The 18595-nt window shown below is 54.6% G+C and overlaps 1 protein-coding gene across 3 annotated transcripts; it reads left to right on the top strand.

Moving 5' to 3' along the window:
- Nucleotides 1-48: 48 nt before the first annotated feature.
- On the top strand, nucleotides 49-17376 carry LOC142374309 (uncharacterized). Of its 3 annotated transcripts, none has more exons than XM_075457937.1 (29): nucleotides 49-142; nucleotides 756-862; nucleotides 936-1013; nucleotides 2333-2452; nucleotides 2534-2672; nucleotides 2752-2936; nucleotides 3012-3054; nucleotides 3178-3323; nucleotides 3630-3702; nucleotides 5262-5373; nucleotides 5445-5516; nucleotides 5593-5739; nucleotides 6324-6486; nucleotides 6907-7173; nucleotides 7251-7354; nucleotides 7437-7548; nucleotides 8847-8952; nucleotides 9026-9520; nucleotides 9624-9727; nucleotides 10605-10778; nucleotides 10865-11001; nucleotides 11093-11271; nucleotides 11355-11429; nucleotides 13448-13668; nucleotides 13766-13858; nucleotides 13934-13996; nucleotides 16526-16598; nucleotides 16994-17133; nucleotides 17212-17376. In XM_075457937.1, exons 2-29 carry the CDS (start codon nucleotides 761-763, stop codon nucleotides 17293-17295), a joined length of 3807 nt encoding a protein of 1268 aa, XP_075314052.1. In that variant the 5' UTR covers nucleotides 49-142; nucleotides 756-760; the 3' UTR covers nucleotides 17296-17376. The 3 variants fall into 3 exon arrangements, with proteins under 3 accessions (XP_075314052.1, XP_075314054.1, XP_075314053.1); XM_075457939.1 differs by having other exon boundaries at nucleotides 16997-17133; XM_075457938.1 differs by having other exon boundaries at nucleotides 759-862.
- Nucleotides 17377-18595: the final 1219 nt, after the last annotated feature.

Consider the following 18595-nt stretch of genomic DNA (forward strand, 5'->3'; position numbering starts at 1 on the left):
GGATCATATTGCATTATTTTGATAGTTTTTCGCAGGTCTAAAGAAAGATATTCTCGCGAGAGTCTAACCAACACTGCAAACGAGATCTGTGACGTAGCTGATTGGTCCAGCGGACTCGGTTTAAAAAGTAAACCGCGGAGAGGTGAGTCGCAACCGGAGCTAACGTTAGCTGCCGTTATCTTTGTTTTCTGCTTTAAAACGGTGACCGGGGAGTAAAAGACACCCCGAGTGAGTTCTAGTTTGGTAAAATAAAATATCGCGCTAGGTTTTACAGTGGTATTTTAATACAGTTTTCCGCATTTAAAATGTTTTAAATAACACAAAACACGCGTGACGATTATCTCGATGTGGCTAATGCTAACAACACAACTAAAAATGCTAACAACAGAGACAGTAGTAGCTTGAAAATGGTCGTCAGATGTTGTTTATTGAGTTTTATTTATTAGTTGCAGGATTTCGTGAAATAAAATCAGCCCTGCTGTGTTTTGGGTGGCCTGTACAGATTCAACAGAGCGTTGTTTACAGGTGACTTTGAAGTCATGTTAAACTTTATTGAATTTTATCCAAATCAAAACTTATATTTTTGTCCTCTTCCTGGCTTTTGAGCAGGATGGAGACTGAAGATATTTTTAAACTGGCTAAGCTCCCTTTGTGGTCCCGGCAGAGAGATGGCATCCATCAGGCAGCTTCTTGGTGTTTATGAGCCGGAGCCTCAGTGGATTTTCTCAGATTTAAAGACGTGTTCTCTGTGTTAGCAGAGATGATGGATTCTTGCTTGGCCGAGAAACACGAAAGAGTGGGACCGGTGGAGGTGGGTGACCTCAGGAGGGACCTGCTGGGGGAATTTGCTGCTCCTGCACAGGTGGGTCCACCTGTCCTCTGAGTGTTGGGGATACTGAGGAGGATGGTGACTGATGCTGCCCCTCTCTCTGCAGGACTGTGCGGAGAACCTGCAGGTGTACCTGAGGGTCCGGCCGTTCACCGTGGCGGAAAGAGACAACAGAGAGTCTCAGGTAACACTCGCAGGGCACCGATTGTTCCAGGGGGGCTGGAAGAGGAACCGTTTTGTCTTTAGATCGATAGAAAACTTTAAAAAGATGATACATCTCCAGCCTTTCTCTGTTTTTACAGGTCACAGAAGGTTAAACATTAGAGTGACTCATCAATTTAAATAACTGCTGTCTGCAACTCTCTGTAGAGATAAATCTGTAGAGTTAAAGTTATTTGACTTATTACTGGCTGTAGTTTGATCTATGGAAATATGATGATTGAGGAATGATTGATGAACATTTGAGACATTGATTTCTCCTTTTAGAACAAATTGTTTATCCAGAGTTCTGCTGAGCTGAGCTGAGGCTGTTTCCCTCCTTCGATGTCTCCAAACAGAAAATATCTCATTTAAACGGGCATCTTTTTATTTCTTAAAGGGATAGTTTGCCTCTTTTGACATGAAGCTGTATGACATCCCATATCAGCAACATCTTTTCTGAACATCTTCTTACCCCCTGCTGCGTCCTGTGAGCAGAGTTCCAGCCTCGTTTTGGTGTTGATGAAGGTAGTCCGGCTAGTTGGCTGGGGTTTAAAAAATAAAGCGTTTTGCTTCTCAGAACAATATGCGTTCAACAGAGTAATACATTTGCATCACAAAATGGTTCTCCAGGAAAAAGTCAGACCTCACAATCACTTGGCCCTATTGTCTCTCCCTTCGTATCACTCCCTGCTGTGCAGACCGAAGTACAGACCGAACAGCAAACACCGTAACAGGCACAGCTGTCGGCAGCAGGCAGTGATACGAAGGGAGAGAAAATAGGGCCAAGAGATTGTGAGGTCTGACTTTTTCCTGGAGAACAAGTTTTGTGATGGAAATGTATTACTCTTCTGAACGCATATTGTTCTGAGAAGCAAAACGCTTTATTTTTTAAACCCCAGCCAACTAGCCGGACTACCTTCATCAACACCAAAACGAGGCTGGAACTCTGCTCACAGGACGCAGCAGGGGGTAAGAAGATGTTCAGAAATGATGTTGCTGATATGGGATGTTACACAGCTTCATGTCAAAAGAGGCGAACTATCCCTTGTGGGCTCTTACAATGATTGTTGGTTTCATTAAGTGATCGATGTCCACTCGCACACTTCCGTCTCCGTCCCGTTAGCCGGTACTATCATCCGTCCTGGGGGACGCAGTCCCCAGGTGCTCTGTTGGCCACCAGGCTCGACGGCTGTCTGCAGAAAGCGCAGATGGGGTCTGACGGCGTGTTGCACGTCCCCGCAGCACGGCATTCACCTGTGATGGGCTCAGCCATGTTAACAGCAGCTGTGACTTCCTCTGCAGGACTGTGTGACCATTGAGGGCCCCGACACGGTCGTCCTCAGGGCTCCCAGGAGCTGTCAGTCAAACCGACAGAGCGACAAGCCCCTCCCACAAACGGCTCAGAGGTTCACCTTCACACAGGTACCCGTGACACGGCCTGCTCTCAGCTGCTGTTTCCGGTCGCTGTTGCTCTGAAACCTGAAGTGTTGCTGTGTTGTTGAGGTGTTCGGTGCGGAGGCCGGTCAGAGGGAGGTGTTCCAGGGTTCTGTTCGTGGTCTAGTTCAAGACGTTCTGCAGGGAGGAAACTGCCTGGTGTTCACCTACGGAGTCACCAACGCCGGGAAAACCTTCACCTTCCTGGGTCAGACGCACGCCCGGCTGAGTCTCTGAGCTCTGCTTTTCCGTCTCTGACTCTCGGTCCGTCTCCGTCTGTCTCTCAGGTCCGGACCACGACTCGGGCCTGCTGCCCCGGTCTCTGTCGGTCATCTTCAGCAGCATCGAGGGTCGTCTGTACGGCCGCGGCGACCTGAAGCCTCAGCGCTGCAGAGACTTCAGCAGACTGACCCCAGACCAGCAGGCGGCGGAGAGCAGCAGCAAGAAGCACCTGCTGAGGCTGCTCAAAGAGGTGAGACCCGCCCCCAGGAGGGCGCCATGCTCCCAGCATGCAGTGTGCTGAGGTGTGTTTCTGCTGTTTCTGCAGGGCAACAGGAGTCAGACGTCTGGAAGATCAGCTTTCCTGGAAGGTTGGTGCTTTTCTTACCTGCATTTTATCCCAGCAGTGAGTTTATGAATGAAGGAGCTCATCGGCTCACGTACAGACGGAAAGATGGCGGCCCCGTGTTTGAGATCTGTGTGTGTGTGTCCAGGCTCGTCTCTCAGCAGCGACAGCAGTGTGAACAGCGTCTCTGAGGCCGACAGTTTCTCTCTGGACGTCTCCTCAAATGTTCGCTTCTCCGTGTGGGTCTCATTCTGTGAGATTTATAAGGAGAACATCCACGACCTGCTGGAACAGGTAACACGGCTTTGCTTAAGATCAGCTGTAGCAGAAAGAGTTGATTCTTTAACAATATGACCCGTGTGCTTCCCACTGTCCACTTCTGGGATTAAATGTATTCTTAGTGATTCAACAAAATGTTTAATCAGAAATGATTAAATGTGACCTGCTGCACAATGTCTGAAGTTCCTGACAGGACCTCTGCAGGTTCACCACAGGGGGGCGCTGTCACCCTCACTGTTCACTCTGTGTGTGTCAGAGCATTAAACACACAGATGCTGCTGTTCCGGTCATCTCATCTCACGGTTAATGTGTGATTCTCAGGTTCCCAGCGGACACCAGAGGAGGACGGCGCTCCGCCTGTCTCAGGACGTCAGGGGGAACTCCTTCATCAAAGGTGGGGACAGCGTCTGTAGGGTGGGACACAGCGTCTGTAGGGTGGGACACAGCATCTGTAGGGTGGGACACAGCGTCTGTAGGGTGGGACACAGCGTCTGTAGGGTGGGACACAGCGTCTGTAGGGTGGGACACAGCGTCCGCAGGGTGGGACACACACACAGCGTCTGTAGGGTGGGACACAGCGTCTGTAGGGTGGGACACAGCGTCTGTAGGGTGGGACACAGCTGCTGCAGGGTGGGACACAGCGTCTGTAGGGTGGGACACAGCGTCTGTAGGGTGGGACACAGCGTCTGTAGGGTGGGACACAGCGTCCGCAGGGTGGGACACACACACAGCGTCTGCAGGGTGGGACACAGCTGCTGCAGGGTGGGACATGCACAGCGTCTGCAGGGTGGGACACAGCGTCTGTAGGGTGGGACACAGCGTCCGCAGGGTGGGACATGCACAGCGTCTGTAGGGTGGGACACAGCGTCTGTAGGGTGGGACACAGCGTCCGCAGGGTGGGACACACACACAGCGTCTGCAGGGTGGGACACAGCGTCTGTACGGTGGGACACACACACAGCGTCTGCAGGGTGGGACACAGCGTCTGTAGGGTGGGACACACACACAGCGTCTGTAGGGTGGGACACACACACAGCGTCTGTAGGGTGGGACACACACACAGCGTCTGTAGGGTGGGACACACACACAGCGTCTGTAGGGTGGGACACACACACAGCGTCTGTAGGGTGGGACACAGCTGCTGCAGGGTGGGACATGCACAGCGTCTGTAGGGTGGGACACAGCGTCTGTAGGGTGGGACACAGCTGCTGCAGGGTGGGACATGTACAGCGTCTGTAGGGTGGGACACACAGCGTCTGTAGGGTGGGACACACAGCTGCTGCAGGGTGGGACATGCACAGCGTCTGCAGGGTGGGACACAGCGTCTGTAGGGTGGGACACAGCTGCTGCAGGGTGGGACATGCACAGCGTCTGTAGGGTGGGACACAGCGTCTGTAGGGTGGGACACAGCTGCTGCAGGGTGGGACATGCACAGCGTCTGTAGGGTGGGACACACAGCGTCTGTAGGGTGGGACACACAGCTGCTGCAGGGTGGGACATGCACAGCGTCTGCAGGGTGGGACACAGCGTCTGTAGGGTGGGACACACAGCGTCTGCAGGGTGGGACACACAGCGTCTGTAGGGTGGGACACAGCTGCTGCAGGGTGGGACACAGCGTCTGTAGGGTGGGACACAGCGTCTGCAGGGTGGGACACAGCGTCTGCAGGGTGGGACACACACACAGCGTCTGCAGGGTGGGACACAGCGTCTGCAGGGTGGGACACAGCGTCTGTAGGGTGGGACACAGCTGCTGCAGGGTGGGACATGCACAGCGTCTGCAGGGTGGGACACACACACAGCGTCTGCAGGGGACACACAGCGTCTGCAGGGTGGGACACACACACAGCGTCTGCAGGGTGGGACACACAGCGTCTGCAGGGTGGGACACACACACAGCGTCTGCAGGGTGGGACACACAGCGTCTGCAGGTGTGCTGATGTGTGTCTCTCTCAGACCTGCGCTGGGTCCAGGTGAGCAGCTCTGAGGAGGCCTACAGAGTGATGAAGATCGGGAAGCGGAACCAGAGTTTCTCCTGCACCAAACTGAACCAGCTGTCCAGCCGGAGGTGAGTTTCCCGCTCTGAGTTTCCCGCTCTGAGCTGTGGGCGCCGCTCTAACCGCTGCTTTGTGTCCGCAGTCACAGCATCTTCTCCGTCAGGATCCTGCGAGTCGAGGACGCCGGGGTCCCCAGAGTCCTCGGCATCAGCGAGTAAGTCCCCTGGCGCTCCGGCGTTCTTAGTTTGAGCCGCAGGGTGGGCGTGTGCGTGACTCTGTGCTGCTTCCAGGCTGGCTCTGTGCGACCTGGCCGGCTCGGAGCGCTGCTCCCGGACCCACAACACCGGAGAGAGGCTGAAGGAGGCGGGAAACATCAACAGCTCCCTGCTGACGCTCGGGAAGTGCATGAATGCCATGAGGCTCAACCAGAACGCTAAGTAAGGGCTCAGTCTGCCTCGCCCCGCAGCCCGACACAGCCGCTAACCCAGCCGCTAACCCAGCCGCTAACCCAGCCGCTAACCCAGCCGCTAACCCAGCCGCTCACACAGCCGCTCACACAGCCGCTCACACAGCCGCTAACACAGCCGCTAACCCAGCCGCTAACACAGCCGCTCACACAGCCGCTCACACAGCCGCTAACCCAGCCGCTAACCCAGCCGCTAACCCAGCCGCTAACCCAGCCGCTCACACAGCCGCTAACCCAGCCGCTCACACAGCCGCTCACACAGCCGCTAACACAGCCGCTCACACAGCCGCTAACCCAGCCGCTAACCCAGCCGCTCACACAGCCGCTAACCCAGCCGCTAACCCAGCCGCTAACCCAGCCGCTAACCCAGCCGCTCACACAGCCGCTCACACAGCCGCTCACACAGCCGCTCACACAGCCGCTCACACAGCCGCTAACCCAGCCGCTCACACAGCCGCTCACACAGCCGCTCACACAGCCGCTAACACAGCCGCTCACACAGCCGCTAACCCAGCCGCTAACCCAGCCGCTAACCCAGCTGGGCTCTCTCTGCAGGTTCCAGCACCACGTCCCCTTCAGGGAGTCCAAGCTGACCCACTTCCTGCAGTTCTTCTTCTGTGGTGCTGGCCGCGTCTCCATGGTGGTCAACATCAACCAGAACTCCTCCTGCTTCGACGAGACTCTGAGCGTCCTCAAGTTCTCTGCTCTGGCACAGAAGGTCAGCACGCACACACGGGAACGCCGCAGGGCTCCCACACACACTGGAACGCCGCAGGGCTCCCACACACACTGGAACGCCGCAGGGCTCCCACACACACTGGAACGCCGCAGGGCTCCCACACACACTGGAACGCCGCAGGGCTCCCACACACACACGGGAACGCCGCAGGGCTCCCACACACACACTGGAACGCCGCAGGGCTCCCACACACACACTGGAACGCCGCAGGGCTCCCACACACACACACGGGAACGCCGCAGGGCTCCCACACACACACGGGAACGCCGCAGGGCTCCCACACACACTGGAACGCCGCAGGGCTCCCACACACACACGGGAACGCCGCAGGGCTCCCACACACACACCAGCAGAACGGGGAACATGTGACCCTGGTGACTCATGACCTCACCTGTCCAGGTGGTGGTGCCTAACTCCCGGTCGGAGGTCTCGGAGGACGACGCCCCCCACAAGTCGGCCATGGAGCTGTCGATCCTCATCGACCAGGCAGACGAGCGCAGGAAGGTGTCGGGGCGAGGCAGGAAGAGCTCCCTGGTTGCCTGGGAGACGACCCTGGAGGATGTGCAGGAGGACGGAGAGGAGTGGGAGGAGGAAGAGGAGGAGGAGGAGGAGGAGGAGAGTGAGATGGAGGCAACGGTGCTGGAGGCTGAAGGAGGAGAAGAAGAGGTAAGACTCCTTCTGATTTCAGTATTGATGAACCTGAACTCCGGTTCAGTGTGATCAGCTGAGCGGTCTCACGGCAGGCGGGCAGAGTGGCGGCGCTGCGTCTGGTTCTGGAGGCGCAGATCAGAGAAGAAGTCAGCAGCGAGTTCATGGAGCTGTTTCAGAAGATGGAGAGAGACTACAGGTAAGGCAGCTTCTGGTCACGTGACCGACGCACGGAGATGGCGGGATGGTGTTAAGTTTTGGCGTTTTTCACCGTGTGTCAGCGAGCGTCTGGAGAAGGAGCGGGAGATCCTGGAGGAGCGCGCCGAGAAGAGGGTGGAGATCCTGAGGAACCTCGCCAGCAAGACGGCGGACCTGTCAGCCGACGGCAGCAAGGTGAGGAAGACTGACAACGCATCAGCAGACGCATCGGCAGACGCATCGGCAGACGCATCGGCAGACGCATCGGCAGACGCATCGGCAGACGCATCGGCAGACGCATCGGCAGACGCATCGGCAGACGCATCGGCAGACGCAAACGTACCGTACCAAATCGACCCTTACCATTCTGAACTGACCCGTACCGTTCTGAACCGAATCGACCCTTACCATTCTGAACTGACCCGTACCGTTCTGAACCAACCCGTACCGACCCGTACCGTTCTGAACCGACCCGTACCGTTCTGAACCGTTCTGAACCGACCCGTACCGTTCTGAACCGACCCGTACCGTTCTGAACCGACCCGTACCGTTCTGAACCGTTCTGAATCGACTCGTACCGTTCTGAACCGACCCGTACCGTTCTGAACCGACCCGTACCGTACCATACCGTTCTGAATCGACTCGTACCGTTCTGAACCGACCCGTACCGTTCTGAACCGAACCGACCCGTACCGTTCTGAACCGAACCGACCCGTACCGTTCTGAACCGAACCGACCCGTACCGTTCTGAACCGACCCGTACCGTTCTGAACCGAACCGACCCGTACCGTTCTGAACCGACCCGTACCGTTCTGAACCGAATCGACCCGTACCGTTCTGAACCGACCCGTACCGTTCTGAACCGAACCGACCCGTACCGTTCTGAACCGACCCGTACCGTTCTGAACCGACCCGTACCGTACCATACCGTTCTGAATCGACTCGTACCGTTCTGAACCGACCCGTACCGTTCTGAACCGAACCGACCCGTACCGTTCTGAACCGAACCGACCCGTACCGTTCTGAACCGAACCGACCCGTACCGTTCTGAACCGACCCGTACCGTTCTGAACCGAACCGACCCGTACCGTTCTGAACCGACCCGTACCGTTCTGAACCGAATCGACCCGTACCGTTCTGAACCGTTCTGAATCGACCCGTACCGTTCTGAACCGACCCGTACTGTTCTGAACCGACCCGTACCGTTCTGAACCGACCCGTACCGTTCTGAACCGAACCGACCCGTACCGTTCTGAACCGACCCGTACCGTTCTGAATCGACCCGTACCGTACCGTTCTGAACCGACCCGTACCGTTCTGAACCGAATCGACCCGTATCGTTCTGAACCGACCCGTATCGTTCTGAACCGACCCGTACCGTTCTGAACCGACCCGTACCGTTCTGAACCGTTCTGAACCGACCCGTACCGTTCTGAACCGACCCGTACCGGACTCTGTTTCTCATTTCCTGCTCTGACTGCTGCTGCTTCCAGAGGAGGACCGGAGGAGAGGAGGAGGAGGAGGAGGAGGGCAGCAGGAAACGCCAGAGAGGGGCCGCCGAGGACAAAGAGGAGAGAGGAGGACCGGCCAAGAACAGAGGTACAAGGAGGACGGGGAGGAGGAGGAGTAAGGACGAAGGGTCACTCTGAAAACTGTTTCACATCCTCTTCAGTGGTTCTGGAGGAGGAGATCTGGAGGCTGCAGGAGGAGAAGGACAAGATGGAGGAGACCATAAACCAGCTGAGACAGAAGGAGGACGGGAGGAGGAGACGAGAGGAGGAGCTGGAGGAAGAGAAGAATAGGCTGGAGGAGGAGAAGAATAGGCTGGAGGAGGAGAAGAAGAGGCTGGAGGAGGAGAAGAATAGGCTGGAGGAGGAGAAGGACAAGATGGAGGAGACCATAAACCAGCTGAGACAGAAGGAGGACGGGAGGAGGAGACGAGAGGAGGAGCTGGAAGAAGAGAAGAATAGGCTGGAGGAGGAGAAGAATAGGCTGGAGGAGGAGAAGAATAGTCTGGAGGAGGAGAAGAACAAGATGGAGGAAACCATAAACCAGCTGAGACAGAAGGAGGACGGGAGGAGGAGACGAGTGGAGGAGCTGGAGGAGGAGAAGAAGAGGCTGGAGGAAGATAAGAAGAGGCTAGAGGAGGAGGTGGAGGCGCTGTCAGGTAGGAGCTGAACTGATGGAGGTTTGCTCTTCACAGTAATTCTCCTCCTTTGTGTTACATTCTCCCCCTCTGTCTCCCCTCTCTCCCCCCCTGTCTCCCCCAGATCTGGACTGCTGTATGAACTGTAACTCGGTTCAGTCTTCTCTGGAATTGGCGCAGAGGGAGAACAAAGCTCTGGTTAACGGCATCTTCCAGCTGCAGGCAGAGGTGCTCCTCCTCCTCTTCTTCTTCTGCTTCTTCTTTTTCTGCTCCTCCTCCTCCTCTTCTTCTTCTGCTTCTTCTTTTTCTGCTCCTCCTTCTCCTCTTCTTCTTCTGCTTCTTCTTTTTCTGCTCCTCCTACTCCTCTTCTTCTTCTGCTTCTTCTTTTTCTGCTCCTCCTCCTCCTCCTCTTCTTCTTCTGCTTCTTCTTTTTCTGCTCCTCCTCCTCCTCCTCTTCTTCTTCTGCTTCTTCTTTTTCTGCTCCTCCTCCTCCTCCTCTTCTTCTTCTGCTTCTTCTTTTTCTGCTCCTCCTCCTCCCCCTCTGCTTCTTCTTCTGCTTCTTCTTTTTCTGCTCCTCCTACTCCTTTTTCTGCTCCTCCTCCTCCTCTTCTTCTTCTGCTTCTTCTTTTTCTGCTCCTCCTCCTCCCCCTCTTCTTCTTTTGCTTCTTCTTTTTCTGCTCCTCCTACTCCTCTTCTTCTCTGCTGCTGCTGCTTCTTTTTCTGCTCCTCCTACTCCTTTTTCTGCTCCTCCTACTCCTCTTCTTCTTCTGCTTCTTTTTCTGCTCCTCCTCCTCCTCTTCCTCTTCTGCTTCTTCTTTTTCTGCTCCTCCTCCTCTTCTTCTTCTGCTTCTTCTTTTTCTGCTCCTCCTCCTCCTCCTCTTCTTCTTCTGCTTCTTCTTTTTCTGCTCCTCCTACTCCTCTTCTTCTTCTGCTGCTTCCTTTTCTGTTGCTGATCCTCTTCTTCTGCTGCTGCTCCTCCTACTCCTCCTCTTCTTCTGCTTCTTCTTCTTTTTCTGCTGCTCCTCCTCCTGTTCTTCTTCTTCTTCTTCTGCTTCTTCTTCTTCTTCTGTTCTGGTACAGCCACTGATCAGTGTCCCATCTCCAGGTGACCGCCCTGCAGATGCAGCTCAAACAGCAGACTGACGGGTCCAATGACCTATCAGAGCAGTTAAATTTGACCAAGTCCCGCCTCCAAGACTTGGAGAGCCAATCGGAGGAGAAGAACAACTCCATCAGCAGTCTTGCACAGGAAGTGGAGCGTCTGAAACAGGAAGTCAAGGTCCTTTCCTTCATTTGGTTTCTGGCTGGATGGATCAGGAGGCTGGTTCTGTTCTCGGTTATTGATCGATTGATCGATTGTTTCAGGAGGAGGAGGGGCGCAGCAGAGGCAGCGTCTTCCAGGCCACCATAGAGGAGCTGAAGAAGGAGGGCCAGGCGGCGCTGCAGCGGTCAGCACAGAAGTCCCAACAGATGGAGGAGCTGCAGGAGGAGCTGACCCGCAGGTGATCAATGCTGCTGCCGATCAGGCTCGTCGATCGGTGGTTTTTAGTGTTATTTCCCACAAACTCCCGTCTGTGTCCTCTGCTTCTGCAGGGAGAGCAGGTGTGAGCAGCTCAGAGAGGAGCTGGCCAATCAGAGAGCAGCATTCACCAACCAGCTGCAGAGCCTGAGGGCGGAGCTTGAGTCAGAGGGCGGAGCTCTGCGAGTGAGACTGGAGGAGGTGGAGAGATCAGAAGAGCAGAGGAGGAGAGAGCGGGAGAAGGAGGTGTCAGGTGAGGACAACAGGCTGATGGCAGGCGGGGCTCAGCTGGAAGCTCCTGATTGGCTGACGGGTTTGTGTTTGTGTGCGAGTCAGAGCTGCGAGGAGTCGTGTCGGAGAAGGACAGACTTCTGGAGGACAGCCTGCAGGACATGGAGACTCTGAGACGAGGTAACGGTCACCTGAGGGCGATCAGAGGCCTGAATGTTTTTAGTTCAGATTCAGTAGTTTGGACCTGATCCCAGAACAGGGTTCCCGCGGGGTCTTAAAAAGTCTTAAAAGCATTGAATTTATGAATTTGGAAATAAAACCTTAAAAAGACTTGAAAAAGTCTTGAATTTTTATATCTGGGTATTAAAATTTGTGCAGTAACTTCTCCGTATCACATTCTCCTCGAACGTTTAATTTGTCAACTAGGCTACTATTATTTTGAAAAGCCTAAATAACGTAGCCTAAATGAAGAGTGGCGGAACCAATCATTGAGAACGCAAAGTAGAAGCGTGAAAAATCAAGGCAAATCTCAGCAGAAAACAAGAAAGTTTAACTTACGCCGTTATGTTGTTTTTTAACATGTGTTTGCGTTTCCTTGCTTCCCATTTCTTGCTGGGATTATGGGGAAATGTAAATGTAATGAAGCGTGGTGCGAGAAAGAATCATTTTGTCACTGGTTAAAACCAGTGGACAATCATGCATACAAGGCTTTTTGCACAGTGTGCAAAAAGAGGATTCAGCTTGGTACCATGGGCTGAAGGCTTTAGAGTCTCACACCAAGTCCTCCAAGCACATGAATAATATCAAAGCGAAGGATCAAACTCCTTCCATCGCCGGGGTGTTTCAACCGGCCAACGCTAGCAAGTTAGCTATTAATGTATCTGAGCTCGCAGATAACGTTAACTGCTAGTACAGCCCCTCCAGTTACGACCATCACCGCAACTAGAGTAGATCTGCGAACAGCTCTTGGGTCCACACCAACCATGAAAGCCGAGGTGTTGTTGACTCCTAACACAATTGCCAAACACCATTCATATAATGGAAACGAGGGTATTTCAGAGTTGTTTAAATGCATGTTCTCCGATTCCGACATCGCTGCCACAATTACTTGTGGTCCCGACAAAACAGCGTTGAGAGCCTCAACGAAACGACAAAAAAACAATCAGTTAAACTGGTGGTCTGCTGAAATTTTCTTTGATTTTTCACACCTCTGTTTGGCTTGTTGTCTGTGTCTGTGCTGTGGTGTTGTACCGTTTACTACTACTATGCTGCAATGTTTCATCAATGCTTTACACAGTCCACACTTTCATTTGTTTGGGAAATAAATGAACAAATTAAAAAAAAAAAAAAAAATTCTTTGCCGATAGGTCTGTGAAATAGGTGTTATTATTTTTTTTATAAATGGTCTTAAAAGGTCTTAAAAAGACTTAAATTTGACTTGAAGAAACCTGTAGGAACCCTGCAGAAAACCAGAAGCTTCAGAACTCAGTCGGCTCTGCGAGGAAGGCGTGCTGACAGGACTGGGACCGGAGGACCAGGTCAGCAGGTCCCAGTTCTCCTGGGCTCCAACCATAAGAGGAGCAGCCAGGTGTGTCTGTCCTGTGTCAGACTGGTTTAGAGCAGGGCTGCCAAACTCACCCAGGGCCACATCAGATCCTATAACTGCAACTGCTCCTTAATGTTAAATAACTCTGCTTTTATTACTTTTATTTTGGGATCAATTTTTGTATTTCTCAATTCCACTTGTTGGGAAAATCGCATCCATTTGGAAACACTGCAGTCTAGTGGCGGGTTGCCGTCACTTGGTGGGTATCATAATCGGTATGCATTGTGGGAAATGTAGTTTTTGTTCAGTGCCCGTATTTGACTTATTTATTTTTAGACAATCGGACCTTTTAAGCTCTCGCGAGTTTGACACTCTTTTGGCTGTAGATCCTACGGTGCCGGCAGCGTGGGAAGGCTGGACGTCCCGTGTTGCTCTGACTCAGTAGATTGGACTTTCTCCATAGCTCAGAGCACGTCATTTATCAGAAAATATCCAAAAATACAGATTCAGTCATTAAAAGTCACGGCATGGGTCTGATCCAGGTGAACGGTTCGACGGATCTGGACTGGAATCTAGTAAACGTGACTTTGTTCCTCAGAGTTTCAGATGTTTCTTGAACGAGGCCCTGATGTGTGTTTGTGTTTCCTCTCAGAGCTGCAGCGTCTGAAGGAGGAGCTGCAGGGGAGGGCGGAGGAGGCGGAGGAGGAGAAGGAGAACAGGCGGGTGGAGGAGGAGAAGGAGAAGATGTCGGTGGTGGAGGAGCTGAAGGAGGAGATGCAGAGACTGCAGGAGAGGAGGGGGAGGCGGCAGCAGGGGGAGGACGGGAGGAGCAGGGTGTTTGAGGCGGTGAAGCGAGAGGTGGAGAAACTACAGGTGGGTGAGGTTACCTGGACATGGTTACCTCCACGTCTGACGTGATGGTGCGACAGACGGCAGCTGCTCAACAAACCTTCGTCTCTTCTCTCATCAGGACACTCCTGCTTCCCCTCTGAGGTCCAACATGGCCGACAGGAAGAGGACCCCAAAAACCACCGGGAGGAAGAGGAAGAGCTGCGAGGTGGAGGTGAGTGTGTTCAGAGAGGTGGGCAGCAGGTTGTTGGTGTGGAAGCTGCTGAGGTCACATGGTCTGTTGTTTCAGGACCTGGTGTCCAGCGAGAACAAGAGAAACCGAGCGAGAGGAAACACTCGCAGCAACAAACAGGTGAGATGGAGGGATGGGGTAGGGTGGAGGGATGGTGGGATGGTGGAGGGATGAAGGGATGGTGGAGGGATGGGGGTAGGGTGGAGGGGTAGGATGGAGGGATGGGGTAGGGTGGAGGGATGGGGTAGGGTGGATGGGGTATGGTGGAGGGATTGGGTAGGGTGGATGGGGTAGGATGGAGGGATGGGGTAGGGTGGATGGGGTAGGGTGGAGGGGTGGGGTAGGGTGGAGGGATGGGGTATGGTGGAGGGATGGGGTAGGGTGGATGGGGTATGGTGGAGGGATGGGGTAGGGTGGATGGGGTAGGGTGGAGGGATGGGGTAGGGTGGATGGGGTATGGTGGAGGGATGGGGTAGGGTGGAGGGATGGGGTATGGTGGAGGGATGGGGTAGGATGGAGGGATGGGGTATGGTGGAGGGATTGGGTAGGGTGGATGGGGTATGGTGCAGGGATAGGGTAGGATGGAGGGATGGGGTAGGGTGGATGGGGTAGGGTGGAGGAATGGGGTAGGATGGAGGGGTGGGGTAGGGTGGAGGGGTGGGGTAGGGTGGAGGGATGGGGTAGGGTGGATGGGGTATGGTGGAGGGATTGGGTAGGATGGATGGGGTATGGTGGAGGGATGGGGTAGGGTGCAGGGATAGGGTAGGATGGAGGGATGGGGTAGGGTGGAGGGATGGGGTAGGGATGGGGTATGGTGGAGGGATGGGGTATGGTGGAGGGATGGGGTATGGTGGAGGGATGGGGTAGAGTGGAGGGATGGGGATGGGGTAGGGTGAAAGATGGGGTATGGTGGAGGGATGGGGTAGAGTGGAGGGATGGGGTAGGATGGAGGGATGGGGTATGGTGGAGGGATGGGGTAGGGTGAAAGATGGGGTATGGTGGAGGGATGGGGTAGAGTGGAGGGATGGGTGGAGGGATGGGGTAGGGTGGAGGGATGGGGTAGAGTGGAGGGATGGGGATGGGGTAGGGTGAAAGATGGGGTATGGTGGAGGGATGGGGTAGAGTGGAGGGATGGGGTAGGGTGGAGGGATGGGGTAGGGTGGAGGGATGGGTGGAGGGATGGGGTAGGGTGGAGGGATGGGGTAGAGTGGAGGGATGGGGATGGGGTAGGGTGGAGGGATGGGGTAGGGTGGAGGGATGGGGTATGGTGGAGGGATGGGGTAGAGTGGAGGGATGGGGTAGGGTGGAGGGATGGGTGGAGGGATGGGGTAGGGTGGAGGGATGGGGTAGGATGGAGGGATGGGGTAGAGTGGAGGGATGGGGATGGGGTAGGGTGGAGGGATGGGGTAGGGTGGATGGGGTAGGGTGGAGGGATGGGGTAGGATGGAGGGATGGGGTATGGTGGAGGGATGGGGTAGGGTGAAAGATGGGGTATGGTGGAGGGATGGGGTAGAGTGGAGGGATGGGGTAGGGTGGAGGGATGGGGTAGGATGGAGGGATGGGGTAGGGTGGAGGGATGGGGTAGAGTGGAGGGATGGGGTAGGGTGAAAGATGGGGTAGGGTGGAGGGATGGGGTAGAGTGGAGGGATGGGGTAGGGTGAAAGATGGGGTAGGATTGAGGGATGGGGTAGGGTGAAAGATGGGGTAGGGTGGAGGGATGGGGTAGGGTGGAGGGATGGGGTAGGATGGAGGGATGGGGTAGGGTGGAGGGATGGGGTAGGATGGAGGGATGGGGTAGGGGGTAGGGTGGAGGGATGGGGTAGGGTGGAGGGATGGGGTAGGGTGAAAGATGGGGTATGGTGGAGGGATGGGGTAGGGTGGAGGGATGGGGTAGGGTGAAAGATGGGGTATGGTGGAGGGATGGGGTAGGGTGAAAGATGGGGTATGGTGGAGGGATGGGGTAGGGTGAAAGATGGGGTATGGTGGAGGGATGGGGTAGGGTGGAGGGATGGGGTATGGTGGAGGGATGGGGTAGGGTGGAGGGATGGGGTAGGGTGAAAGATGGGGTAGGGTGAAAGATGGGGTAGGGTGGAGGGATGGGGTATGGTGGAGGGATGGGGTAGGGTGGAGGGATGGGGTAGGGTGAAAGATGGGGTAGGGTGAAAGATGGGGTATGGTGGAGGGATGGGGTAGGGTGGAGGGATGGGGTAGAGTGGAGGGATGGGGTAGGATGGAGGGATGGGGTAGGGGGTAGGGTGGAGGGATGGGGTAGGGTGGAGGGATGGGGTAGGGTGGAAGGATGGGGTATGGTGGAGGGATGGGGTAGGGTGGAGGGATGGGGTAGGGTGGAGGGATGGGGTAGGGTGGAAGGATGGGGTATGGTGGAGGGATGGGGTAGGGTGGAGGGATGGGGTAGAGTTCAGCAGGATCACCGCCTCATGTTGTATTATCGGTTCGCTGAATCGGACGAACACACTGGGCAAAACGATATAAATAAGCACTAATTTGCTAAATCTAGTCAGATCCATGCGCCGCCATCTTGGATCTTTGAGTAGAAGGGTGAGGGTTGGTTTGATTTAATGCCATATGAAGTCAGACCCTCTGAGTGGCGGCTCCTGCAGGGTTAACGGTTCTTCTTCTGTGGTGCAGGAGAGGAGGGACGGCGCTCTGGAGAAGATCGGCGAGCTGATCCACAGCTCACCCTCCGTCCTCCACGCCAAAGGTTTGTGTGTGTTTTGTGTGTTTGTCAGACAGCAGAGGTCCAGTTCTGAGCCGGTTCCTGTCAGAGCTGCGACGGAAGCTCTGAGGAGTGAGCCACATCCTTATTTAGGCCATGCCCACATCCTTATTTAGGCCACGCCCACGGGTCAGAGGTGTTCATGAACTGTTGTTCTGACACATCTTCACTGAACCGTTCATTCCTCCATGATCTCTGCTACAACGGACCTCTGGTCCAACATCGGGACTGGGCTCTGACAAGAGTCGGCAGCAACAGCCCCCGCCCCCAGCCGCTGCTCGCACACGATGGCGTCCGTTTGACCACCAACGCTCTGTGAGGGCGTTATGACCTCATCCGTTCAGTGACCACGAGTCTAAGCGCTTGCCGTCTTCTCTCAGCAGCTAAAACCCTCATCGGCCTCGTCAGCGGGCACTCGGTGCGGAAAGAGACGGTCGCCACGGCAACTAAACCCAGGCGAGGACGCAAGAAGCTTCTAAAGACGCAGGGCTCGTCTCCGCTGCTTGACTCGCCGCACACGGTAAGAGTTTCTGTAGAGGTGGTCAGGAAAGCAGAGGTTGTGCGCTGGTGTTTGACGTGGCGTTCTGTCTCCCGTCAGATGTTTGGAGGCGCAGAAGAAGAAAAGGAGAGCGACCACCTGATCATCAAGAGACAGCTGCGCTCCAAAACCTGCAGGAAGTGACATCACTGCGCAGGACTGATTTTAAATACTGTACAGCTTTTTTTTCCCAGTTTTTAAATAATAATAAAGAGCTGTAATCGATCCTTTCACTTCATTCCTGAGACCTTTTCCCTGTTTATCAGTGGCTGCAGCTTCCTGAGACCTTTTCCCTGTTTATGGGTGGTTGCAGCTTCCTGAGACCTTTTCCCTGTTTATGGGTGGTTGCAGCTTCCTGAGACCTTTTCCCTGTTTATGGGTGGTTGCAGCTTCCTGAGACCTTTTCCCTGTTTATGGGTGGCTGCAGCTTCCTGAGACCTTTTCCCTGTTTATGGGTGGTTGCAGCTTCCTGAGACCTTTTCCCTGTTTATGGGTGGTTGCAGCTCCCTGAGACCTTTTCCCTGTTTATGGGTGGTTGCAGCTTCCTGAGACCTTTTCCCTGTTTATGGGTGGTTGCAGCTCCCTGAGACCTTTTCCCTGTTTATGGGTGGTTGCAGCTGCCTGAGACCTTTTCCCTGTTTATGGCTGCAGCTTCCTGAGACCTTTTCCCTGAGACCTTTTCCCTGTTTATGGTTGCAGCTGCCTGAGACCTTTTCCCTGTTTATGGCTGCAGCTGCCTGAGACCTTTTCCCTGTTTATGGCTGCAGCTGCCTGAGACCTTTTCCCTGTTTATGGTTGCAGCTTCCTGAGACCTTTTCCCTGAGACCTTTTCCCTGTTTATGGTTGCAGCTGCCTGAGACCTTTTCCCTGTTTATGGGTGGCTGCAGCTTCCTGAGACCTTTTCCCTGTTTATGGTTGCAGCTGCCTGAGACCTTTTCCCTGTTTATGGGTGGCTGCAGCTTCCTGAGACCTTTTCCCTGTTTATGGTTGCAGCTGCCTGAGACCTTTTCCCTGTTTATGGGTGGCTGCAGCTTCCTGAGACCTTTTCCCTGTTTATGGTTGCAGCTGCCTGAGACCTTTTCCCTGTTTATGGGTGCAGCTGCCTGAGACCTTTTCCCTGTTTATGGGTGCAGCTTCCTGAGACCTTTTCCCTGTTTATGGGTGGCTGCAGCTGCCTGAGACCTTTTCCCTGTTTATGGGTGGCTGCAGCTGCCTGAGACCTTTTCCCTGTTTATGGATGGTTGCAGCTTCCTGAGACCTTTTCCCTGTTTATGGATGGTTGCAGCTTCCTGAGACCTTTTCCCTGTTTATGGGTGGCTGCAGCTGCCTGAGACCTTTTCCCTGTTTATGGTTGCAGCTGCCTGAGACCTTTTCCCTGTTTATGGGTGCAGCTTCCTGAGACCTTTTCCCTGTTTATGGGTGGTTGCAGCTTCCTGAGACCTTT

The sequence above is a fragment of the Odontesthes bonariensis genome, chromosome 23 (assembly GCF_027942865.1).
Source record: "Odontesthes bonariensis isolate fOdoBon6 chromosome 23, fOdoBon6.hap1, whole genome shotgun sequence".
NCBI classification, from domain to species: domain Eukaryota; kingdom Metazoa; phylum Chordata; class Actinopteri; order Atheriniformes; family Atherinopsidae; genus Odontesthes; species Odontesthes bonariensis.